The following is a 27,306-nucleotide window of genomic DNA, read 5'->3' as shown; positions in this document are numbered from 1 at the left end:
TACAGTGTAGTGAAGATGACTCATAGCTCGACCCTTGAGAAAGACGCAGGGCCAAGCGTTTGCAGCAATGTAGGTTGAGTAGGAGGGCCAGGGAGTAGCTGAGTCATTGAGCCACACCCCATAAGGTACAAAAGGGGGTGTGGCTGCTCTCAGAACTTTGTGACGAACAATTTAATTCACCACAGCTTCTGGTCACATCTGTCGGATTTCTTTACCTGTGTGAACCCTGGTCTGGATTTCGTGCCTACGCTTCTTCATCTCAGCTTTTCGGTTTGTTTGTCTGGACTTTCTTGGAATTTCTTGTTGGCAGTTATCTCATGTCAGCGAACGTTTGAGATAACTAGCCTATTTTGGCTGTCTGTCGGCAGCTTGCTGCCAAGACTTTATCGGACAGCAATTATATTGTGGTATAAAGACTTAACCCTTTTGTTTTGTACCTGTTTGTTTGTTTGTTTGTACCTTGAGGGAGGGGGAACAGAACAAAAGATGTTGAGACTCTAGAAGAAGTACAGATAAGAGCTGCAAAGATGATTAGGGGATTGGAGGCTAAAACATATACAGTAGAGAACAGTTGCTGGAATTGGGTATGTGTAGTTTAACGAAGAGAAGAGTGAGGGGTGACATGATAGCAGTGTTCCAATATCTAAGGGGCTGCCACAAAGAACAGGGAGTCAAGCTATTCTCCAAAATACCTGAAAGCAGGACAAGAAGCAATGAATGGAAACTAGTCAAGGAGAAAAGCAACCTAGAACTAAGGAGAAACTTCCTGACAGTTAGAACAACTAACCAGTGGAACAACCTGCCTCCAGAAGTGGTGAATGCTCCAACACTGGAAGTTTTTAAGAAGAGACTGGACAGCCATTTGGTATACGGTTTCCTGCCTGAGCAGGGGCTTAAACTAGATGACCTCCAAGGTACCTTCCAACATTATCATCGTCATCATCATCATCATCATCATCATCATCATCATCATCATCATCATTATTATTATTATTATTATTATTATTATTATTATTATTATTATTATTATTATTATTATTATCATTATTATTATATAAAACATGAAACTCAGTCAACTGAACACTCAAATTGACTGGCATTAATGGTTGACATGGGTTGCTGCCAGCATCCTAGGTATTAACCAGGTATTTCCTTAAAATGTAAGGTGTTCCGAGTAGCGCAGTTTTTGAAGCTTTGCTGGAGTTATTACTGGAAGCTGCAATTTCTTGATGTTTTTTGCAAAGTTTTTGGACATAGTTCCTAGTGTCTCGATGACAATGGGTATCACTGTTAAGTGTTTCATCCATAATCGTGTAGTTTCAATGGCCAGGTTGCGGTATTTTGTAATTTTTTCCAGTTCTTTTTCTTCGACTCTGGCATCTCCTGGTACAGCGATATCAATCAGCTGTACGCTTCGGTTCTCTACAACTGTGATATCAGGTGTGTTGTGTTACAAATGGTGATCTGTCTGTATTTGGAAGTTCCACAAGATCTTCACCCTCTCATTCTCTACAGGTTTTTCCACCCTATGTTTCCACGACTTTTCGGGCACAGGCAAGTTGCATTTTTTACACAATGCCCAGTGCATTAGTTTAGGAACTTGGTCATGTCTAGTTTTGTAATCAGTTTGCATGATTTTGCTGCACTCACATATTAAATGTGAAACAGTTTCAGCTTTGTTGTTGCAAAGTCAGCAATTTGGATTGTCAGTAGATTTTTGTATTTTCGCTTTCATGTGTGTTTTTTTTTGCCCAAGATGGCGGTGGCTGCAGTTTGAGCTACGTGCGCTCCACAAAGGCTCTAAATGGGTCAATTTAGGGAGGCCCAGCCATGGCACGGTATGGTGGGGCGATTCTGGGGGGGATGCAGAGACATCTGCTAGGCGCTGTTTTTGGCGGCGCTGAGCCCCCCACTTTGGATAGCAGCGCTTTGGATGGCGCTGGCCTACCGGCCTGGAGAACAATGCTGTGCTGCTGCAGGCTTCCTTCTTCTGTTTTCTCACCGTGTATACCCTCTGCTTGTACGGAGGGGCGGCGGCGACGATTTCACTGGCTGGAAACTCTATAGGGAGTTGGGTCTGTTGTTAGCTGGCAGGCGCGGAACCCTCCCTCTCCTTCCGGATGGCAGTGGTGGCTGTTAGGCCCGGACATCGGCCTCAGTTTTTGCCCCGCCGCGGTGGACTTGTTGGGGAATGCCTGGATTATTAAATTACTGCCGGGAATGCCTTTTGCTCGCCGCTGGAACATCGTCTGGACCAGCAGGTGGAAGCTTGTGAGAGAGGTTGTTTCTGTCCCCCCTCCAGAATGGCGGCAGTGGCTGGCGGCCCAAAGATCGGCCGCGGCCTGGCTTACTTCCTGTCCTTGCAGGCAGGTACTATGGCCGTTTTAATGCCCGGCTGGAATCAAGACCTCCCCATTGACAGTCCGGTTTGGCCCTGGGATTTGACCGTGGTGGGAGGACGGTCTTGGATTGGTTATCGTCCGCCCCACTGGTGTGAGAGACCAGTTGGGGTAGGCTTGTCCCGGGACTCTTTGCTCTCTCTACCCCAGGTTGGACTCCTCAGCTGGAGTGAGAGGATGGCTGGGGCTTCCTTTCTGATCGTCAGCTCAGGTGAGAGCAGAGCTGGACTAGTGGACTGAGAGACATATTCACCGGACTCAATATCATTCCATCTGAATATCATCATTCCATCAAACCACCCTTTGTAAATATTTGTAATATCTGCCCTATGTGGACATTTTATTGTTGCATGGTTTATTTCCGTTACTCTGGAGCTGATCTGTATGCCCTCAGGAGGGTTCTTCCCTCCTGGGTATGACCAACTGCCTGTTTCCACACTCCCCTTAATGACGAGCCCAATTGTTGGGACTCTGAGAGGTGGCTGGGCTTAGATAGGGGCCTCGAGTTGAGACATGTTAAGAAGCCCCTGATACATTTTTAGCCAGTCATTTTAAAAGGTTAGGGAGGAGGAGGGATAGTAGGGGGGGAGGGAATTATTAACCGGCACTCAGTCTGGGCCTGTTAGGCGTCCTGACGGGACAGGATTGGGGGTGGAGGCTGCTGGTTCTGTGAATGTCAGGGTGGGGCTTCAAATCCCCACGACGATAGGGAATGGTAGCAGGTGGTTGCACGGAGGGCCACATCAACATCTGGGATCGCACCTCTTCTATCTTCGAGCGGTGGCACGCTCCGACCCTCCGGTTAGCACCCTTTTGCCCGGTGATGACGGTGATCAGGCCCCTGAGCTTAGGCTGGTTTATTTTAACACCAGATCCATCATTAACAAGGTTCCCCTCATCCAGGACTTGATCAAGGAGGAATGTGCGGATCTGGCGTGCATCACGGAGACTTGGTTGGGCTCGGAGGGAGGGGTTCCTCTGACTGAGTTATGCCCTCCAGGTTTCCGTGTGCTACACCAGCCACGGACTCAGGGAAAGGGTGGTGGTTTAGGGTGACTCACTCCCTCCTTAACCAGGAGGTGAGGGAGGATCCCTTACAGGGATGGGCCGAGGAGTTTAGTCATCATCTGACGGACAAAATCGCTCACATCCGGGCCGGTCTGGACTCTGACTGGGCGGAGTCTGACGTGGAGGAATCGGATGGTCTTGAGCATGTTATCTGGACTGAGTTTGATCCTGTTTCCCCTGATGATGTGGACAGGATCATGGGGAGGCTGAGCTCCACCACCTGTTTGTTGGATCCGTGCCCTTCCTGGCTGGTTTATGCAGCCCGGGAGGGGACACAAGGCTGGTTCCAGGCAGTAATAATTGCTTCTTTGAGGGAGGGTGTCTTCTCCGCCAGCTTAAAGGAGGCAGTGGTGAGACCCCTCCTCAAAAAGCCTGTCCTGAACCCAGCTGTTTTAAATAATTATCATCCAGTCTCCAACCTTTGCTTTTTGGCGAAGGTTGTTGAGAGTGTGGTGGTGCATCAGCTTCCTCTGTTCCTGGAGGAAACTGATTATCTGAACCCGTACCAATCGGGTTTCAGGCCTGGACACAGCACGGAGACGGCATTGGTCGTGCTGGTGAATGATCTCTGGCGGGCTCGGGACACGGGTTGTTCCTCTGTCCTAGTCCTATTAGATCTCTCAGCGGCTTTTGATACCATCGACCATGGTATCCTACTGCGGCGTCTCAGGGGGTTCGGAGTGGGAGGCACCATTTACGGTGGTTCTCCTCCTATCTCCTGGGCCGCTCACAGTCGGTGTTGATGGGAGGGCAGAGATCCACCCAGAGGCCTCTCGTTTTTTGAGTTCCTCAGGGGTCGGTTCTCTCGCCCCTCCTGTTCAACATCTACATGAAGCTGCTGGGTGAGATCATTCGTGGTTTCGGGGTGGGGTATCATCAGTACGCTGATGATACCCAACCTTTTCTTTCCACCCTGAACCAACCCAGCAATGCCCTCTCCGTGATGTCCCGTTGCCTGGAGGCGGTCCAGGTCTGGATGGGGAGAAACAGGCTTCGTCTCAACCCTGCCAAGACTGAGTGGCTGTGCATATAGGCATCTCGGGTTAACCAGACCATTCCACCTTTAATGATGGGGGGTGAGGTGTTACTTCCCGTTGATAGGGCTCGCAACCTGGGCATCCTCCTTGACTCCCGGCTCAATTTTGAAGACCATATAGGAGCCGTGACCAGGGGGGCTTTTGCCCAGGTTCACCTGCTGCGCCAGTTGCGAACCTACCTGGACCGAGATGCCCTACGCACAGTCACTCATGCGCTCGTGACCTCCCGTTTAGACTACTGCAATGCTCTCTGCATGGGGCTGCCCTTGAGGACCACTCAGAGACTTCAGCTGGTGCAGAATGTGGCCGCACAAGTTGTGATGGGGGTTTCCCGATACTCCCATGTAACACCTCTACTCCGTGAGCTGCATTGGCTTCCAGTTGCCCTCTGGGTGAGATCCAAGGTGCTGGTGATGACCTATAAAGCCCTAAATGGCTTGGGTCTGGGATATTTGAGGGAACACCTGCTGCCAGCATCAAGTTCCCTTCGTCCAGTGTGCTCCCACAGGGAGGGTCTTCTCAGGGTGCCGCCGGTAAAAGATTGCCGGCGGATAACACCCAGGGGGAGGGCCTTCTCAGTGGCTGTGCCTGCCCTCTGGAACCAGCTGCCCGTGGAGCTTAGGACTGCCCCCAACCTCCATTCATTCCACTGGGACCTGAAGACCTGGCTCTTTGAGCTTTCTGGCCCAGGCTGAGACTCTTAATTTTAATTTTAATTGGGGTTTTTATTTTTTCAGGGATTGATGTAATTTTTTAAATTGTCTTTAACTTTTGTATTTCTTGTTTTAAATACCCTGTAAACTGCCCTGAGTCTTTCGGGAAAGGGTGGTATATAAATCCAATAAAATAAATAAATAAATAAATGGCATTAGTTTGTAGTGCTTATTCTTGAGCAGCCAGTATTAAGCCTTCTGTTTCTTTCTTGATGTTTCCCATCTTAAGCCATACCCATGTCAAGTTGTTATCATATTTTCCTTCAATGTTTTTCAAATGTTGTCCATGCAAAACTTTGGTTTTCCATCTATTTAATTTATCATCCAGCCGTTTTTCCTTATATTCTGCCTTTGTTTCTGTTATTTTGATAATGCTCTCTGTTTTCACAGCTTGCAGAAATTTTTTTCTGTTGTTGCTGTTTTTGTTGTTTTTGTTTTTGTTGTTGTTGTTGTTATTATTATTATTATTATTATTATTATTATTATTATTATTATTATTATTATTATTATTATTATTACTATTTCCTTATTGTGTCTGCAGATTGCTGTCTTCTGGCCTGGCTTTTTTTGACCCCAGCCCTTTTGAAGAAGGGGAACTCAGCGATTCATGTGCAGAGCCAGAAAGAGGAATTTTCAGAGCATTTGTTGGACAAAACTGCCCAAATTTCTTCCCAGTTAGATACCAGTTGAGTGAAGTTCTGGTAAAGATATCTGGGCATAGTCTTACCCTGTTATATTGGAATGGTTTGAATCTGTTGGGCCTCAGGAAGTAGATGGGATCATCTTGATTGCAAACCACACCACCTTCCCCTTAGAACCATGCGTCTGTTTGCTAGCTTGCTGCCCTGAATGGGACAATTCTGGCAATTGTTAACTCATCTTTGAGAGAGGAAGTTTTCCTTCAACTTTTAAGGAGACATAAGTTCATCCCCATCTTCAAGAAGGCATTGCAGAATCACACCATAATGGACATTTTTAATCCAGTGTTCAATCTCTCTTTTCTAAGGAAGGTTGTGGAGAAGGTGGTCATGCAGCAGCTTCAGTGAACCCTAGATGAAGTGAATTATCTAGATACCTTTCAGTCAAATTTCATGCCTGGACACAGAAGGAAACAGCCTTTTTCATAGTTTTAAATGATTTCTGGAAGAAATGGGATGTGGGTAATGCATTCATCCTGGTTCTACTTGATCTGTTTAACATCTACATGAAACTGCTCATCTAACACTATGGATAAAGTATCGTATATATACTAACAAGACACAATTATATCTCTGAGCCCCTAGAAATGCCATAGTAGTGCCACAAATGTCATATAATGTAGAATGTAGGAGTCTAAATGGAGAACAACAGGATACTTGCCTAAACCCTGGCAGGATTGAATGGCTAGAGGTTTTAAGGACTTACTAATCTGGGACTTAAACATCTTTGGTGCTGGATGGGGTGGCACTATGTCAAACAGATCAGATGCACAACCTGGTCCTTCTGGCTTCATAACTCCTGCCTGAGGAACAGATGGAAACCATAACCAGGAATGCCTTTGCATGACTTCTGCTGTGCTCCAGTTGTGCCCATTCCTGGATTACAAGAGTTTGCACAGTTATTCATGCCTGATCATCTTCTCGATGGACTACTAAAATGTACTCTATAAGGGCTACCTTTGAAGTACATATGGAAGCTTCAGCTGTTACAGAATGCGGCAGCATGAGCAGTTGTTTTTTTTCCCCCTGTAAAAACAGTTGTCACACTATATCCTAATTTCCAGATACTCCTTTCAACTGGGACACATGTCAAGATAATTATATTTCTGGGGAACCAGTTGACACATACTTTTACTCAACCAAATTTATAGATGGCATTCTAATAGCTCATCAGCAAGATTTTCAAATGAGCTGAAATAATTTTTCAAAGGAGTGTAATTTAAACATTTAATTTTGTTTAATTGGGGGGGGGAGGAAGTAAGTCATATTGAGACCAGTAAGGAGCATTTATTGTGTTGTGCGATTTGATTCTTTATTATAAAACAAAGTATTATTGTACATTAATAGTATGCTTGCAAATCAGTCTTTCCCATCATAAGTAATTCAAACAGGCTTCAAATGATTTTCATCCAATAAATAAATGAGAATTGAGAGGTTAGTAGAGATGGAGAATTGTTTAAGGATCAATCTGTAGAAATAGGACTGGGATCATGATCAACTTCAGCCACAAAAAAAAGCTCACTGCTCAGAGCATATTGTCATGTCAATGTCATCTCAATTATTTTTGCTGGTATGAAATGTTAAAAAAATGGTGAGATGACTATTTATTTATTAAATTATTTGGTGCCCATTGCATGTCAAAACAGCTATGGGTGGATTTATACAATCATATCAATCAATCTAACTGAATGGATTGGAACAATGCCAGTTTTGACAAATTTGAAATTTTATTTGTGAAATTGAACCACCATGGAAAGAATATCATTCCAGCTTTTGTTTTTTCATGAGGAACTGAAAATCTTTTTCTTAACAGTTTTTTTCATCACCCTTTTAACCTCCTGATTTCTTAATGTATAGATAAGTGGATTTAAAACTGGAGTAACTGCACTGTATATGAGGGTTAATGTCATCTCCCGTTGTGATGGGGCACCCACAGTGGGGAGCATGTAATTAAACAGCACAGGAACATAAAGTAAAGCCACCACAGTCAGGTGGGATCCACATGTGGAGAAAGCTTTTTGCCGAGCACTCTGGGATTGTATTTTGAAGAGAAGGAAAGTGATAATGTAGACATAGGAAATTACTGTGATGATAAAAGGGGTCATAGCAACCAAACTGGTAACAGTACTGAGGAGCATGAGGTTAAGGTATGTGCTACCGCAGGCTAATTTCAACAAAGGCTTGATATCACAGAAAAAGTGTTCAATATGATTTGGTCCACAGAAGGGAAGATGAGCAGTTACCACTGCATGCATCAAGGCATGGAAAAAACCAATGAACCAGGCAGCTGTTGCCATCAGGAGACAAGCCTATTTTCTCATGATGAGAGTGTAATGCAAAGGTTTACATATTGCAATGTAGCGATCATAGGCCATGACTCCAAGGAGAATGACTTCACTGCTGCCCAAGAAGTGAAAAAAATGCAGCTGGGCTATGCAGCCCTTGAAGGAAATGTGCAGATGTGAAAAAAATCCAGCTAACATTTTTGGAACAGTAACTGTGGAATAGAAGATGTCCAGGCAGGAAAGATTTCCAAGGAAAAAGTACATGGGAGTTTGAAGATGTGGTTCAATTAAAATAACAACAACTATAGCAACATTCCCCACTAATGTGGCCAGGTATAATAGCAAGAAGATTATAAAAAGTACATTATAAAGTTTGAAGAGATTTGTCAGCCCCACTAAGATGAATTCACTCACTTCTGTTTGATTCTCCATCACTAAAATGTAAAAAAAAAGATTATGCAGGATAAATTAGATGTTAACAAATTATATTTACAGTAGCTAAGTACACTACATATGTATCTACCAAACTAAATCCATCTTCTGAGTCAGATAATATTGGAACATAGACATTTGGATAAATAATGACACTATTTCATTTATTAAGCCACATTGACATAGCTACAGTGACAAAACCATCCAAGCAGAGGTAAGTTTATAAAATGTAAACCTGACTCTGATAATAGAACGATGACTTAAAAATAACAATGACCTCCTGAATTCTATCCTTTGAATTGAAATCTGCTAAAATATTATTGAATTAAGATCCTTTCCATTTTCCTAATTATAAAGATCTAAGTCACCAAATTCTAGTATTATCTGCCATTTTAAACGTCTCTTCAGGTGTTCAGTATAGATTGCTTGTTCAATTCACACATTCTGCCAATAAGAAAGGAACATTTCTATCTGTTGCTATATGCCACAAGTTATCACTCCCCAAAACATGACCTCTTAGGAAACTATTGTTGTTGGTTCTGACAAGTGGTTACTTATCATAGTGATAAAACTATAAGAATGAGAAACAGAATCTGAAGACATCGAGGAAATTTGAATACTGTTTTCTTAGAAGAAGGAAATAGCTTTTTTACTGTATGATCAGTCTAGGCTGTTCATACTGTACAAGATTCATCAGATACTCATTTTTAATTTTTAATTAATTAATTTTAAACAGTTCATACCTTGATAAGACCTATTTCCTACTAGGGTATAAAGAAAGATCACTGAAGATAAAATGGCCCAAGAGTTAAAAAAAAATAATCAGCTGTGTGTAATTAGAAAGAATGCAAGTAATCCGCCTTCCTTGTAAAACTCACTCAGAATGATTTGCGTGTTTTCAAAAATGTGATTCATTTATAAAACATATCGTGCCATTAGGGAAATCTGTGGAATAGAGTTCTTGATTGTTCTTATGAGGATATATTTATCTATTTTGAGCATGCACACAATTTGTGCAGCCAATTAATCAATTATAATTTCAGTAGAAAAAAAATACTCCCATTCCATTCTCCCCACCAATATTTTAGAATATGAAGACAGAAAAAAAAGATAGGAGAGTCTGTTATAATAATAATCCAGTGACAACTGAAATTAACCTTTAATGTAGGATTAAAAACAAGGGATGTGGCAAATAATTTAGATATTCTACTTATTTAGTATTCACCCTCTCAATGCATGCTACTTATCTTGGGTATCAGTATGGGGATCCTATTCAGTTTGAAAATAATCACCTCAGGGCCAGATGTAACACAATATGTAGCAACTATTGTATGTCTAGATGTTCTGTCCAACATGTCTCACCATTTCTCTCCAACTTGTGCTTCCTAGTACTATTTACAGAGAGGACTAAAGATATTTGAGATGAAAGTGATGACACTTAAGTGAGAAAAGTGTGCAGTGGGATTAATCTGCTTGGAGGAGGATTACAAAATTAACAAAAACAGTGAGGTGGTACTATTTAGATTCATTGGTAACTTTAGATGTTTTTAATTTCCCTTGATTTAAAACAGATATAAAATAACTCACATCTATTTTACTATTTATATCACCCAGATACCACATTCTTCAAAATAAACCGATTTGTGTTGTAAAATTGAGAGAAGTGAAGTAACCAAGGCCTAATTGTGCTCCAGTTCTTGTGTTGATCTGAGAGGTTCAGGTTATTCAGTTTGCTTTAAATTATGGATCCAAAAAAATAAAAAATCTCTGCCTTCTCAAACTGAAGGAAATGTTAAACATAAATTACTCTTGAATTTGAACCTTAATAAATGCCCAATCTCTCTCTCTCTCTCTGTATGTGTGTGTGTGTGTGTGTGTGTGTGTGTGTGTAATCTACTGATCATTTACTTTGCTACTGCATTATTTCCATCTTTTAATGATTTCTATCCAGTTGATTTTTTTTAACTTCTGAAAGTTGTTGACTCCTAAGGAAATCAAGATCTACAGTATATATCTTGCAGACACTGTGAAAAAAGAGTGATTTAATTCCCTTTTATAAACATAGTAGTTTCTGGCATGAAGTTTTCATTCATTCACTCATTTAATTTATACAGCCAACCATCTCACATTCATGACTTTGTGTGGTTTACAATCAAAACATAAACAGTATCCAAAACATACAACAGCAGTACAAATAATACAAACTTCAAAAACAATTAATCAACAGTAGTCACCAGGAGTTCAAGAACAATATAGCCATTTTACGGGCTGCCCACCATTCTCTATTTCCCAGGGCAGATAGCAAAGCCAGATGCTCAGGTCCTTCTGAAAGACCATCAAAGTTGTGGCCATCTGACCTTGGAGAGAATTAAGTTTCATAGGGCAGGTACATCAGCAGAATAAGTCCTCCTCCAAGATCCTGCCAGATAACATTCTACAAGTATTAAAATAATGAATTCATTTTTTTCAGTTTTATGCAAAATCCATAACAGGATTCTAATCAAAATAAAAGTGCAAGAGATACTTCATGGGTCTGGCAGGGTGTGAGAGGGGGGATCATCTTATCCATCCAGCTTCCCAACCCAAGTACCACTTTTTGTACACCCCATGCACAATTGTGAACTCACACCCCATTACACTCTCTTGCTCATTTTTCCACCATTCAGCAGCTATTTGCAATTCTACTTACTTGCTCACTAAATTTCTTCCTGCAAATTTCTTTCAAATAAATAAGTGGGGAAATTGGCAGGAAAGGGAGGGAAGGAAGATGGGAGGGAGGGAGGGAGGGAGGAAGGAAGGAAGGAAGGAAGGAAGGAAGGAAGGAAGGAAGGAAGGAAGGACCCTTCCCCAGATGCCTCTTTTGATGTTCATTCAAAGGAGGATGAGCTGATCCCAGGCATATGAGGAGGGGAGCCAATGGCTCCAAGACTGGGGCTGTGAATCCAAGTGAGGTGGAGTGGCTGCAGGGAGAACAACCAGATGAGCAGCCAGCTGAAAGTTGGATAGTTGAGGTGCAGCTGCACTAGGAAATCCCTGAGGCTTTGGATGGAGGAGCACAAAGCTGTCAGCAATGAGGAAGAAGAACTTTCTTCTCCACCTGAACTGAGAGCACATAGGGCAAAGAAAAGACAGGAACAATTTAATTTAATTTATTAATTTAATTTGTATACCGCCCTTCTCCCAAAGGACTCAGGGCGGTGAACAGGGCAATACATAATAAAAAACAGGATACAAAAATTAAAAAGTGATTAAACAACTATGCCCGTAGTAATTAATACATATTCAAATTAAAACTAATTATAAAAAACCCAACCCCATCCTGTCAGACCAGGCCAGCTTGTTCAAAAAAGAAGGTTTTGAGATCGCGCCGGAAGGAGCGAAGGTCGGGGGCCATCCGGAGCTCAACCGATAAGCGGTTCCATAGGTCTGGCGTGCCTACAGAGAACGCTCTCCCCCTGGGGGCCACCAATCAGCTTTCTTTGATCAGAGGCACCCTGAGGAGGCCCTCTCTTTGGGAGCGCACTGGACGGAGGGAAGTTGACGCCGGCCGCAGTTGTTGCCGTAGGTAATCTGGACCCATGCCATGAAGGGCTTTGTAAGTCATCACTAACACCTTGAACCTCACCCGGAGAGCAACCGGTAGCCAATGCAGCTCACGGAGCAAAGGTGTAACATGGGAGTATCGGAAAACCCCCAAGACAACTCGTGCGGCTGCATTCTGCACCAGTTGAAGTCTCCGGGTGGACCTCAAGGGCAGCCCCATGTAGAGAGCATTACAGTAGTCTAGATGAGAAGTCACGAGCGCATGAGTGACTGTACGCAAGGCATCCCGGTCTAGATAGGGCCGCAACTGGCGCACCAGGCGAACCTGGGCAAAGGCCCCCCTAGTCACAGCTCCAATATGCTCTTCCAAAGAGAGCTGTGAATCTAGAAGGACTCCCAAGTTGCAAGCCCTATCTACGGGGGGTAATAGCTCACCCCACATGGCCAGAGATGGAATAATCGGAATTTCCCGGGATGCCGGCACGAACCGCCACTCAGTCTTGTCAGGGTTGAGTCGAAGCCTGTTCCTCCCCATCCAGACCCAGACCGCCTCCAGGCAGTGGGACATCACATCGAGGGCATCACTGGGGTGGTTTGGGGTCGAAATAAAAAGCTGGGTATCATCAGCATATTGATGATACCCAACTCCAAAGCCACAAATGATCTCACCCAGCGGCTTCATGTAGATGTTGAACAGGAGAGGCGAGAGAACCGATCCCTGAGGAACTCCACAAATGAGAGGTCTCAAGGTCGATCTCTGCCCTCCTGCCAACACCGACTGCAAACGTCCCAGAAGGTAGGAGGAGAACCACTGGAGAACTGTGCCTCCCACTCCTAACCCCCTTAGACGTCGCAGCAGGATACCATGGTCGATGGTATCAAAAGCCGCTGAGAGGTCTAAAAGGACTAGGACAGAGGAGCAACCCCTGTCCCGAGCCTGCCAGAGATCATTCACCAGCGCGACCAATGCCGTCTCCGTGCTGTACCCGGGCCTGAAACCCGATTGGTATGGGTCTAGATAATCAGCTTCATCCAAGAACAAAGGGAGCTGTTGCGCCACCACGCTCTCAACAACCTTCGCCAGAAAGCGAAGGTTGGAGACCGGACGAAAGTTGTTTAATATTGCTGGGTCCAAGGCAGGCTTCTTGAGGAGGGGTCTCACCACCGCCTCCTTCAAGGTGGCGGGAAAGCTACCCTTGCTCAAAGAAGAAGTAATCACTGCCTGGAGCCAGCCTCGTGTCCCATCCCGAGCCGCATAAGTCAGCCAGGAGGGACACGGGTCCAACAAACACGTGGTGGAGCTCAGCTTTCCCATGATCTTGTCTACTTCTTCAGGAGTCACAGGGTCGAACTCTTCCCAGATTAAATCGACAAGGCTGCCCGTATCCTCATCGTCAGACTCTGCCCAGTCAGAGTCCAGACTGGTCCGGATCTGAGCGATTTTGTCCGACAGAAATCGACTAAACTCCTCGGCTCGACCCTGCATGGGGTCCTTCCTCACCTCTCGATTAAGGAGAGAGCGAGTTACCCTAAACAGGGCAGCCGGGCGATTTTCTGCGGACGCGATGAGAGTGGCGAAGTGGTTAGACCTCGCCACCCTCATCGCTGCGAGATAAGTTCTCGTAAACGACCTTAGTCGTAACCGGTCGGATTCGGATTGGCTGGATCTCCAACACCTCTCTAGGCCCCGTCTCCGACGCTTCATCTCCCGGAGCTCCATGGAGAACCATGGAGCCCATTGGGATCTGTGCCGGGTCAAGGGCCGCATGGGTACAACTTGGTCGAGTGCCTCTGTGGCTGCCCTTTCCCAGGCTTCCACTAGGGCATCGACCGAGCTGTGAGCAAAGGAGGCAGGTGGGGGCCCCAGCGCCATCTGGGACTGCTCAGGGTCCATCAGGCACCTAGGACGGAACCATCTTATTGGCTCAACAACCCCACGGCGGGGAGTGGCAAAACGGAAGACCAACCGCAGGAGATGATGATCGGTCCATGACAGGGGTGTAATAATTGGGGAACACCCCCCCCCCGAGATCATCTAACCACCGTCTGGATAGAAAAACCAGATCGAGCGTGTGACCCCCCCCCCATGAGTTGGGCCCTGAATAACCTGCATCAGGTCCATGGCCTGCATCAGGTCCATGGAAGCCATGAACTCCTGAGCTAACTCAGATGATCCCCCCAGGGATGGTAGGTTGAAGTCACCCAAAACTATACGTTTGGGGAACTCAACCACCAACCCTGAGAGGATATCGAGAAGCTCAGGCAGGGCTGCTGCTATGCGACTAGGTGAAATGTACACCAGCAGCAAGCCCAACTGAGCTCTAGGGCCACATCTCAAGAGAAGGGACTCACACCCGACTATCTGGACCATGGTGGCCTCCCGCGGGCATAAGGTCTCCCTCGCCACTACTGCCACTCCACCACCCCTACCCTGAGCCCGAGGCTGGTGCAGCACCTGGAAACCTGATGGGCAAAGATCCACCAGGGGGACACCGCCCTCTGGGCCCAACCAGGTCTCCGTAATGCAAGCCAGGTCCGCATGCTCCTCCTCAACCAACTCACGAATGAGAGGAGCCTTATTCGTTACGGACCTGGCATTAAAATATACCAGCCTGAGCTCAGGTGGCTGCTCACCCTCACTCCCGGTACCCCAGGCCGGAACCAGAGGGTTGGAGCGCATCACCGCTTGAAGACAGTGGGGACGCGCTCCCAGATGTTGATACGGCCCTCTGTTCATACACCTGCGGCCATTCCCACCGCCGTGGGAATAGGCAATCCCACACCCCGCCCCGGGGCCCCATAGGCACCCTACCCAAGCCCCGTCACAGCGCGATCAATCTCAGGCCTGGTCTGAGTAGCGGTTGATGGAACCCCCCCAATTTCCAACCCAACCTGTAAACCCACCCCCTCCCTAACCCCACAAAAACGTTTGCTAAAAAGCGCACTAGAGGCCTCTTATTAAATTTATGATAGAGGCTCCTGTCTCTGCCCAACCATCTCTCTGGGTCCCAATAATTGGGCCCGTCATCAAGAGGAGCAATGGGAACAAAGGCGGGTCGCGCCCAGGAAGGGGGGGCACCCCTGAGCGCAAACAAGTCTGTGCTAGAGTAGAACAAACGGACCATTTTCCGGGTAGGTCCCGTCAGGCAGTCCCATAGGTAGATCAATCAGGAAGATGTACAAAGGAAGGTCGGAAATGTCAAGTCCACCAGCTCCCTGCCACTGAGCTGGGTACCTTTCAGGTAGCTTCCAAAGTAGGTTGGGCACCTCCCTCTCACGGAGTGCTCAAATCCATCTTGGAGCGGACGGAATACCAACCCAAACAAGGCATACCTCCCTAGAACTCTCACCTCTAGAGAGGCAGCAGATGGCATAGGTTGGTATAGGTGATAGTACGTCCGAGCCACCCTCTCACAGCGGCTCGACACAGACCTTCTAAGTCCCACGGGTTCATAGGGGGAGAGAGAAGAAGAGCAGCAGTTCCTAGGCATAGCAGCCTGGAGATGACAATAATTAAATTGGAGAGCATAGTTCTTATCATAGCAGGGAGAGTAAGAGAGGCTGAGCAACAGATGGATGGACCCAACCTAGGCAACTGAAGTCCAGATGGCCAGAACGTAAAAGTCACGAGCTAACCCGTGTCGTCCGGCCAGCAACACACAGCGCCAGCAGTCAAGAGTCCAACGCCAGCCATAGGTCTCATCCGGATGGCAGTCTGACTATTTGTGAGGTGGCATCATTGTCCCTTCTTAATGATCTGCACCAGGAGCTGGCTATTTAGCAAAATGGAAGAAGGGAGCAACGCTGGGAACAATGTGTCAGTTTCCTGGCTAAGTGCGCTCCTGTGCTTGTAACTCTTGTTTTGGGTTTTGCATTGTGTTTCAGGGACTCTGGACTTGTTTATGTCCTTTGGCTTTACTTTGTCTTTGTGGAATTGGCTTTGGTTATTGGACTTACCCTTTGTCTTGTGGATTCGCCTTGGATTTGGGGATTTGTTCTGGTTTTGCAGACTTGTCCTGACACAGTGGAGCTGCCTTGGTTGAATTCATTGCAGGTGTTCTGTTTGTTGGTGAAGGGGATTTCTTGGGAATATTAATTCAAAGTTAGAATCTTCAATAAAGACTCCTAACTCCTCAAAATGTGGGTGGGTGTAAGTAGGACAGCACAGAAGATTTCTGATGCTACCTTTCAACTTTCCACAAAGAAAGTCAATGGGGAAGCCAGCAGGCAGTCAGAACTCCCTTTTTCTTCCACTACTTTTTTGCCCAGTTATTTGAACCAGTTATTCTGGTTCTTTGTTAAGATGAAGAAATATTTGTGAAATGATGACCTAATGGAGCATGGAATTGTCAAGGTTATTTTAAATTTTCTTACACTGACTACTTTTTAAGCTTTTTTGACAAATGTTTTTAAGCCTTTTTTTAAAAAAAAAAACTTTATTCCTTTCTAATTCAGAAAAAAAAATAACTCATCAAGTGAAATTTTTATCCTGCCACTCAGAAAATCTCTCCTTATCTGTAAATTAGTTTATCTAAGAGTGGTTAGGAAAATAGGCTTGTGAGAATCTTATATTTCTTATGAAACTTAAAAGAGCTTATTTGAAGAACTGTAGCTTGATAGAAGGTCCACTTGTGATATTGAACCATCATAACTGCAATATCTTTCCAAAATTTCCATTAAGCAAAAAGAGGTTGTTTTTTCTCCATACTTTCTTCATTGTTAGCTTAACCTCCTGATTTCTCAAAGTATAAATAAGTGGGTTTAAAACTGGAGTAATTGCACTATATATAAGGGTTATTATCATATCCTGTTTTGATGAATTACCCACAGTGGGAATCATATAATTAAACAATACAGGAACATAAAGTAAAGCCACCACAGTTAGGTGGGATCCACAGGTAGAGAAGGCTTTTTGCCAACCACTCCAGGACTTAACCTTTAAAAGAAGGAAAGTAATAATATAGAGGTAGGAGAGAAGTATGAAAATAAAAGGACCCATAACAATACAACTGGTCACAATACTGAGGAGCATAAGATTCAGGTATGTGCTACCACAGGCCAGTTTCAACAAAGGCTTGATGTCACAGAAAAAGTGTTCAATATGATTTGATCCACAGAAGGGGAGGTGAGCAGTCACCACTGCATGCATCAAGGCATGAAAAAATCCAGCAGACCAGGCAGCTGCTGCCATTAGGAGACAAACCTCTTTTCTCATGATGAGGGTGTACCGCAGAGGATCACATATTGCAACATAACGGTCATAAGCCATGATTCCAAGGAGAATGACTTCACTACTTCCCAAGAAATGGAAAAAGTGTAGCTGGACCATGCAGCCTCTGAAGGATATTGTGTGCAGCTCTGAAAGAAATCCAGCTAGCATATTTGGTACAGTGACTGTTGAAAAGAGAATATCAAGGCAGGAAAGGTTTCCAAGGAAAAAATACATAGGAGTGTGAAGGTGTGGTACAGCTAAAAGTATAACTATAATAGCACCATTCCACATTAATGTAGCCAGATACAAAAGCATGAAGATTGTAAAGACAAGATACTGAAAGTTGGAGTGAATGGTCAAGCCCATTAAAATGAATTTGTTCATTTCTGTTTCATTTTCCATCACTAAAAGAAAATAACAAACAAAGAGATAAATATCTATAAAGCATTAAATCTCATCTGTTTTAACTCAATCCCATTTCTGAGCATGACAGAGACAATGTAATAGGACACAGATATGTAGATAAAGACAATTTTGCGGATGGCGCTACCATCAGTGACAGAGCTACGTACAATGGCGAAAATAATGGAGTCATCTAAACATGTATTTAAAAAGTGTTTGCCTCTGCCACTTTGCAGAAATAGTAGAATGATTTTGGTCACTATGGAAGGAGAAAAGTGCTTTCTTCAACTCAACTTAATCAACTCACTATTTTTGGTTAACACTTCTGGTTTTTGTTCTCTTTTTTAGATCACAGTCTTCTAGGTTACCAGATTCTAAAATTATTTATTAACTGAGATGTGCCTTTAGTGCTCACAAATCAGTGAGAAACATTATCAGCAAACATTGGGGGGGAAAGGCCACCTTCTTAAAAAAAAAGTCATGGAGATGTTGAGAATTTATTTTGACAACATGAAAGGCTAGAGATGAATTACAAGATGCAAGAGATTTTGAACCTGTCCTACTGTATTATGCCATAGAACTTTGTTGGCGTGTAATGAAAGCTACCAGCTGTTAATCCCATTTCCAAGCCTCTTTTCCTCAGAGCCTTCCTAAATTCTTTTAAAGGTTCCCCCTTTAATACCCGCCACTCTTCTTCTCCTACAATAATGGTTTCGTATAACACTCACAGCCCTCAATTCCTTGCCAACTAAGGTATGAATGGTTTTGCTTTTTGTTTTATCTGTATGAATGAATATCCAAAAAGATAGCAAGCTACTACAGTATTGCCAAGAGTAGACTCATTGCTCAGCTATTTGATTTACAACATATTTTTTTTACATACGATGGAATTATAAAAAGAGCCAATTTGATGCAGGGGTTAAGGCACCAGGCTAGAACATGAGAGCACATGAGTTCAAGTCCCACCTTAGGCATGAAAGCCAGCTGAGTGACTATAAGCCAGTCACTCTCTTTCAGCCCAATCTCAACATAGGAAGGATTATTGCATTGGGGAATATAGGGGCAGGAAGGAGTATTAGGTGTGTCTGTTGCATTGAGTTATTTATAAAAATGCTAAAAAGGTGAGAAATAAAAAAAATAAAAAATACATGCTTGCTGTGCAATATTCCATTTTTTAAAGTCAACAACTGAAACTGGTGTGTGAAATCTCTGCAGGACCTTTCAAAATATACCCATATTTCTTTTCTGACAGTTTCTTTGTCTAGCAAGAAAGTTGAGAAAGCCTGTCCTTCAAACAGAATCTTCTAAAAAATCTCTGTTGGTCAGAATAATAATTATATCATACAACTACTACCTTCTGGATTAATCTATGTTAGGTCTTCACATATCATGATGAATACTTGCTTTCTCTTTGTTCTTTTCCTTAGGCACATTTATTGTATGTTTGCCTGCCTCAAAAAAATAGGTACCTGTATATTATTTGTCAAACATACTGTAATATTTTGACTCCAAGTTAAATATTTAGATAATTCATACCTCATTGAGACATCTTTTCCATTAAATAAGAGGAAATTATAACTGAAGACAAATTTGCCCAAGAGTCAAAGGAAACAACAGAGTGTAATTAGAAGGGATGCAAATAATCAATCTTCCTTGTAGAAAGTATCTTGAATGATTTTCACCTTTGCAAAACATGTTTGCTTTATAAAACTTCATTTCTTGCCATTAGAGGAAAAAAGTTACCACCCAATGAACCTATTATTCTTAATTGGTTGTGAGGAAATACATTTGTTGAAATTGATTATGCATATAATTTGTGTAGCTAATTATTCAACTATTATTTGCAGCCAATTATTCAACTATAATCTCAATGGATTAATTTATTATTCCCCCAGGTGTTAAAATAGGCCATCATTCTATTTTTATTTTCAATAAAAATGAACAGGGCATATTCAGGTATAAGCCAATGGTGATTGAAAATATTGTTTGATGCAGTAATAAGGACTAGGGATTCATGAAATAATCTGTCAAGGAAAGAAACACAGACATGAAATTCAGATAACAACTTAAAGGAATCAATGTGGTTCTAGCCAACCATTCAAAAGACAAGAATCCCCTTGAATAATTCTGTATTATAACACTCCAAGGAGGTTTTCCTATTATCTCTGCCTACCAACATGACATGGAATATTCTTGCACACACCACTTTAAGAACAAATGAAAGCCACCAACACAAAATAGGAAAAAGATGAGAATGTGACATCAACCTCTTCCTCTCCTTCAACAGCTGTTGTCTGAAGTGGGTAAAACTACCCACATCAGTATGGGATTATATTATCTTGCATTCTATTATAGTGAATCGCTCCAGTGACATGGGTGACATATAAACAAAGAAGAAGAAAAAAGAAACGCAAGATTTAAAATTTACATGATGGCATTTTTGTACCATACCTTACTAACTGCATTATTTTCTTATCTTACTTCCTTGGAAGACTTATCACTCTTCTTATCAAGTTTTCATAAAAAACAAAAGAAAAAATCTTTTTTTTTCTGTATCTAATCAAGTTTCCTCCCTCCCTCTCTCTCTCTCTCTCTCTCTCTCTCTCTCTCTCTCTCTCTCTCTCTCTCTGCTTCTCTTTGTATAAGAACTATCTACCCCATACATAGAAACAAGTAGAAACCCAGAGAAAACATATTTGATTATTCATATAACCACTGCAGCTAGGATTGTGTTTGCACAAAATTGGAAAGCACTGAAAGCCCCCCAGAGGGAGAGGTGATCAGGAAAATATTGGAATGCTCGGAAATGAACAGATTAACAATGATAATTAAAGATATGACAGAGTCAGAGTATTATGAAATTTGGGGGAAATTTTATGATTGGGTGAGAAGAGAATATGGTTAAACACTAATTTAGATGGAAGAAAAAGGAGGAGATAAGAAGGGAGAGCCAGGCAACACAGTATTGGATAACTGGAGGTAGTATAATTATTTGTAGAAGTATACACCGAGAAGGTCAGATTTATAGAAGTATTCATGTAATAGAAAATTAATGTTATTATACCTAATATAGATATTGAAAATCTAGGGAAAGGAGTTGCTCGGACATTACCCCTGAATTGTATCTGAAGAGGAATGAGAGGGAAGAAAGGAGAGGAGAGAGGGAAAAGAGTGGAGGAGGGGGGGAGGAAGTAGAGAGGTTGGAGGAGAAGAGGAGGAGAATTGGGGAGAAATGGGAGGGGAGTGGTGAAGGAAAGAGGAGAGGAGAAGAAGAAGAGGGAAGTAGGGAAGAAAGAGAAGAAAGGGAGAAAGAAGGTAGAGAAGAGGGAAGAGAGAGAAGGAGTGTGTATACAATAAAAGGGGAAATGGACGAGCAACACCAAAATTTATGTGTATGTATTTATATTATTAAGGGTATCTGATAGATAAGAATGTAAAAAGAATGTATGTTAATACTTGATAAAATATTATAGTATATTCGTTGATATGTATGGGAAGAGTTGGGGAAAATAAATAAATAAAAAGAAACAAGTAGAAACCAAGATCCATAAAGTACCAAAGTAAGCTTTTGCCCTGACATGTGCTATCTGCTGTATTAGTTATCTAGGGAATGCCCTGATCCTCAGTGATCAATCAAAAGCAGGACTGTGAAAAAGAACATTCTTAAAAACATCAGGCAAAGGAATACTCTAAAAAGGTTGCTTTAAAATGTCAATCAACTATTTTGTATGTTCTTCAGTGAGGACAAACATGCTCGTGAAGCAGTTTGCTATATTTCATGAAGCAATTTGAACAACTCCTAGGCTGGGTGGGGCTCCATCTCCCTAGCTCACAAATAGCAGTAGTTGTACATATTTATACATATGTAGAGATGCTTCTCATCCAATTTCTGAAATTCCAGCTAAAGGAATAATGGTAAAAAGAACTAACAAAAATGTGCATAACTTTTTCTTTCAAATCCACCATAATACTTTATTCACCATAAGGTATTGGGATTTAACTGATTTAAATTTAAAACCACGCTGAAGATCTTCATTTTCTCTTTTACTTTTGAAAGAACCTCCTGTTATGCACTCTTGAGAAAGTTTATTGAAATTACAGATGTACAGTATGTCAGAATCATCAGTAGTATTTTTTTAAGTAATGAGGGAAATAAAAATTAGTTACAATATAAAATTCTAGCTGTATTCATTCTTTCAGATTTTGATCCTACTAGTTCCTAATGTCTTTCAGTAATATTCAATAAAAGGATAAACCCGATTAAAAATATAAATCCTGCATTTTAATTTAAATAAATTACAATGGTAAAAATAGAAAGCCCATGGAATGACACATTAAAAAAGAAAGAAATTAGGTCCATTTGGTGGCATATTTTAAACCACTTTAACAGCTTCAGGAACTTGAGGTAATTATAGGATGACCTTAAAAGAAGGAGAAGATATAGAAATAATTCTTCTGTGTAACATGGAACTAAGCATTAGAGTACCTTGAGCAGCATTTAATCTCTTTTACAAAAAATAGAAGCACTCATATAATTTCAAAAATGGCATTCTGAATTAGAATCTTTCTTATAGCATTTTTTACTTCATGATTTCTTAAAGAGTAGATCAGAGGATTTAAAACTGGTGTAACTACACTGTATAAAAGAGAGACAATCAAGTCTTTATCAGAAGAACCACTGGCAGAAGCAAGCATATAGTTAGACAATACTGGTATGTAGAACATTGCCACAATAGTCAGGTGAGATGCACAGGTGGAGAAGGCTTTCCAACAGTTCTGCCATGACTGGACTTTAAGGAAGAGAAAGGAGATGATGTAAAAATAGGAAAGAAGAGTGAAAAAGAAAGAACAAAAAGCAATTGAACCAGTAACAAGATTTAGCAGGACATAACTAAGTCTTGTACTAGTGCAAGCTAATGTCAGGAGGGGTTTGATGTCACAAAAAACATGTGGGACAAGATTGGGGCCACAGAAAACAAGTTGAGAGATCACAGTTGTATGCATCAAGGCATAAAAAAACCCAGTAATCCATGTGACTCCAGATAGGGTAATACAAGCCCATTTATTCATGATGAGAGTATAACGCAATGGGTTGCAGATAGCCACATAGCGGTCACATGCCATGATGCCCAGAAGCACAGCCTCGCTACAGCCCAGGAAGTGGAAGAAGTGCATCTGAGTGAGGCAGCCAATAAAAGAAATAGACTGATGCTTTCTAAGTAATCCCCTTAGCATTTTTGGCACAGTCACTGTTGAGTAGCATATATCCAAACAAGAAAGGTTTCCCAGAAAAAAATACATGGGGGTGTGAAGCCGAGGTTCAGCCAGAATGACTGTCAGAATGGCCCCATTTCCCAATAAACAGGCTATATAGAGCAGCAGAAAAAGTATGAAGAAAACCTGTTGTAGCCTGTGGTCCCTTGTTAGACCAAGGAGAATAAATTCAGATACTTCTGTCCAGTTCTTCATGTCTGTCAATAGGAAAAAAGTGAGTGTTTTGAGAGACTTTCACAGTGCTATGCAAATGACAACAAAAAAGCCATTTTTAATACAGGCATTCAATCATAAATCTTGTAATTAAATTCAATCCATACAAATACTTCATGCATTTATTCAATATATTATCATTAGACTTTAATTTTCAAGACATGTAAAACCATTTGGTGTCTTTACACCAGTCTGGATGTTGACAAACAAAATGCATGATGAAGGCATGATGAAGGAGCAAAATAGTGTGAAATATTAGCAAATTTTCATTATTTAGAAATAATTTGTAAATTCTGAAAAAATTAAACTCAACATAATAGAAATGATGAATCTATTCACATAATGGCAAATAAGGAAGGGTAAGGATGGATGATATGTTGGCTTTTCCCATACCTTTCCTTGTGTATTTAAGGGACATAAATTATAAGGTTTCAATCTATTGAGATGTATTCATCCTTGGAACTCTGGTGGTCAAATCAAGGAAAGCACTAAGTGATAAAGAGATCAACAGACTCAGCAAAACATAACAAATTTTCCAACTGAGGTGAAGACCATTGCAGAAAAAAAAGAGACCAGTTATTGATATTTGAATAAATCAGGATTGTTATTTTATTAATACTGTTTAGCAGCTTATCTACATCTGTACTATAATAGAGAGGACTTAGCTGGATTTATTAACATTTACTAGTACAAATATGCTTCTGCAGAATATAGAGTTAATGTAAAATTGCTTTCGCCTCTGAAGAAGAGAAATACAACTCTGATATTTTTTTTGCCATGAGTCCAAAGTTTCTGAATATGAGTTAAATTCAGCATATGTTGAACTACTTTCTCCAAGTATAGGCTATGAGTGTTCATGACACTTCATTTTATTTCGTTTTTCTAAGTATTGTGCTTTGTTTTTCAGGCAACAAATGGTGCTATGTGAAATATTTGCTTCAAAGGTCAATCATTTCCAATGTATCCAGAGTTACTGGCAACATTTATGACTGGAGAATATTCACTAAATCTAGATTGTAATTGTGCTCAAATGCTTCCCTATAAACTATTGGTTTTAGATGGTGCAATTACCAGAATAGTTAATGGGATTTATTTGAGTCTTGGAAGTTCTATAAACCCCGTTATTGCAAAGAATATTGTCCAAACCCAGGAAGCCAACTACAGTTTCATAATGTCAGGTAAAATGGTTTATTTAAAGTTTCCACTACTCAATTTGAAGTCTTACTCTAAACCATTATATTTACCTTGCTGGAAGTTCACACATTACTAATTATAGTTCTAAAACCTGTTTTATGGATGATCACAGGAAACTGGCCAGCACTGAGGAGATGAGCAACAGGCTGCCATTTGTTCAATATTTGAACTTGATTCCATGCCTTCATACAGATTAAATTCATACTATAAACTAAAGGAAACTTAAATGAATTAGGCAATGCATGTTTTAATCTCATTTTTTAAAAAAAATTCTCAAGAGGTAGATAAAGCATGGACCCTTTTTTATATATATAGAAGTGCCTCCATCTGGGAAAGCATAAAGGTTCCTTTGCCTTTTCTTTTGAAATGTTGTTTAGACATATCTTCAGGTATATCACACTAGAGTTTGTATAGTTTCCATTGCATTTCCATAATGGAAGGAATGTATAGATCAAACTGAGATCCTCGAATAAAATGCCAATATCTAACATTTATTAGGTAAGTATCTAATATCTATAAAATATTGTGGCAGTTTTTACCTTATGGAAATTTCCTACTCAGTTCAATAAGGATGATTGTTGAAGAGTTGCCTAAGAGCTGGAAAATCAAGTAGGTACATTTAGACAGGATATAGGAAGCCAAACCTCAAATCAGAATATGTCCTGAATGATTTGTGCATTGCATTATGTGCTTGGTATATAAAATATGGTTTGGTGCCATTGGGGAGAAGTTAGAAATTAATGAAGTAGTGTGCTTATGTGGGAATAGATATTTTCAGTTAAGGCTGTAAGCAATTTGTTCATCCAATTAGCAACAAAGAAGGATATTTGGTTGGTTTGATTTGGTCTGATTTGGTTTGTTTTGGTTAAGTTATAGAAATATTTCTCCCAAAGGAATATTTTTTCCCCTTCACAACAGGGGAACCTGCAATAATTTGTATGTTGTGTGGTTTCTATTAATAACTTTGTTGGTTGTAAAATGGATAATAATTACGTTTTACTATTACCATATGAAGGTACCTCAATGTTATCATTGCAAATCTACTGCAGTACTTGCCCACCACTATTATACAGGCCAGAAGGGAAATTATGATGAAAACTGTTACGTCATGGGCTCTTGGGTGCAGGAAGTGTTATGTATGCAGGCACCTGCATAGCAATAGCCACCAGGGGGCGTTGGCCTGAACGGTTTTGGCGGGAAACCCAGTTTCGGCGGGAAACCTAGGGCCAACCCCATTGGCTGTCCGCTTACCTGGCTAGGTATTTAAGGAGGCCAGGTAACCCTCATTCCCCAGTTCACTACTCCCCTCCAATAAAGAGCTGAACTCACACTCCGGCTGGCATCTCTTCCTTGCGTCGGACCCACTACACAACAGTGGCGATGAAGGTGGGATTGCTGCTGACCAAGAGCTGAAGGGAAAGGCATTTTCCTTCCTTCTCCCCCCATGACCGCCAGCCGACCAGCCGACTGGACCACGCCGGTCGCCGCATCCGAAACCGAGACCGCACACCGCACCAAGACTGCAAATGCACCACCATGGCAAGAGCCGGACAAACCCACGAGTTTGACACCCACCACCCCGAGACCTGGGGCCGTTACCTGGCTCACGTTGAACTGTACATGCGGTTCAACCAGATATCAGAGGATGGTGCGAAGGCGGCAGCACTGCTTTGCCTCGGGGGGCCAGCGCTGTTGGAGATTGCTGTGAACCTGTTCCCCCAGGAGGCCATCAACACCGTCACGTACCAAGACCTCGTGGCCAGACTCAACACCCATTTCAAGCCCTGGCGTGGCCGGTCACAATTAGGAAAAAGGGACCAGCACCCCGACGAGACGGGTGCCGATTTCCTTGCCGCCCTACGAGAAGCCACCATTGCCTGCAGGTTCTCGAACTTGGAGGAGCGGCTACGGGACCGGTTGATCTGCAGTCTACGGGACAGGCGGCTGCAAGAGCAGCTGTTCGAGAGAGAGGAGGTTTCGCTCCAGGAAGCCGAGGACACCATCCTCGCCCACGAAGCAGCCTGCAGGGCCGTCCAAGCCTGCCAGGAAACCCGGTCCGGCAACCAGGTGACCAGCGTTCACCAGCAATTTGCCTTGGAGGAGGACGACCAGAGCATCGACCTCCTCCAGCGGAAATTGACCCCAGACCAGCAAGCCACATGGCCAGACAAGCCCAGGCCTCCCAGCAACGCCACCAACCCTCAGAAGTGCGCAGGGTGTGGTGGGAACCACGTGCGTAGCCTCTGCAAGTTCAGGTCAGCCACGTGCCGGGCCTGCAAGAAAACAGGCCACATAGCCGCGGTCTGCCATAGCCGCCGCCCCCGAGAGGAGATCCACAAGCTGCAGCCGAAGGAATCACCATTCGCAGGTACTGGGGCCCCAACCAAAATGTGAATTGGCTATGTTGAGAGCCGGCTGGCCATTAATCACATGGGTAGCCGCCGGCTACTCAAGCCTAAAATTAGATTAACAATCCGCTTGCAAGGCACCCCTTGCAGCATGGAGCTTGACTCCGGATCAGCAGTCTTGATCATTTCGGACAAGACCCTTAACTACATAAATAGCCAGAGCAAGCAGCAGATTAAATTACGGCCTACAAATTTAACCTTGACCGATTTCCAGAACTCACTGGTCAAGGTAAGAGGGGAGGCCACCGTCTCGGTGGGGTTTAAGGGTCACGAAGAGCACCTGGGGGTTGTAGTAGTGGAGGGCTGGAGAGCCAGCCTAGTCGGCCTAGACTGGTTCGAGGCCCTGGGAATCGCAGTCACCGGGATCCACCGGATCCAGGGGAACCCTGTCGAGACCGTCTGCAAGGAGATTGCAGACGTCTTCGATG

General features: G+C 42.7%; 3 protein-coding genes across 3 annotated transcripts; all 3 read right to left on the bottom strand.

Annotated features, from left to right (window-relative positions):
- Positions 1–7,696: 7,696 nt before the first annotated feature.
- Positions 7,697–8,632, bottom strand: LOC308678857 (olfactory receptor 12D1-like; the record flags this gene model as incomplete). The annotated part of the gene is given in 2 exon segments (XM_081346092.1): positions 7,697–8,224; positions 8,228–8,632. Coding segments are annotated over 2 exon segments (933 nt in total).
- Positions 8,633–11,499: 2,867 nt separating this feature from the next.
- LOC308678856 (olfactory receptor 12D2-like) lies at positions 11,500–17,621 on the bottom strand (the record flags this gene model as incomplete). Its single annotated transcript, XM_081346091.1, has 3 exons — positions 11,500–11,734; positions 16,133–16,257; positions 16,884–17,621. 3 exons carry the CDS (start codon positions 17,619–17,621, stop codon positions 11,500–11,502), a joined length of 1,098 nt encoding a protein of 365 aa, XP_081202217.1.
- Positions 17,622–22,316: 4,695 nt separating this feature from the next.
- Positions 22,317–23,258, bottom strand: LOC308678855 (olfactory receptor 12D1-like; the record flags this gene model as incomplete). Its single annotated transcript, XM_081346090.1, has 1 exon — positions 22,317–23,258. One exon carries the CDS (start codon positions 23,256–23,258, stop codon positions 22,317–22,319), a length of 942 nt encoding a protein of 313 aa, XP_081202216.1.
- Positions 23,259–27,306: the final 4,048 nt, after the last annotated feature.

This window comes from Vipera berus, assembly GCF_964194415.1.
Source record: "Vipera berus genome assembly, chromosome: Z".
NCBI classification, from domain to species: domain Eukaryota; kingdom Metazoa; phylum Chordata; class Lepidosauria; order Squamata; family Viperidae; genus Vipera; species Vipera berus.
Note: the sequence above shows the minus strand (reverse complement) of the source record. Positions and strands in the feature narration are given on the sequence as shown.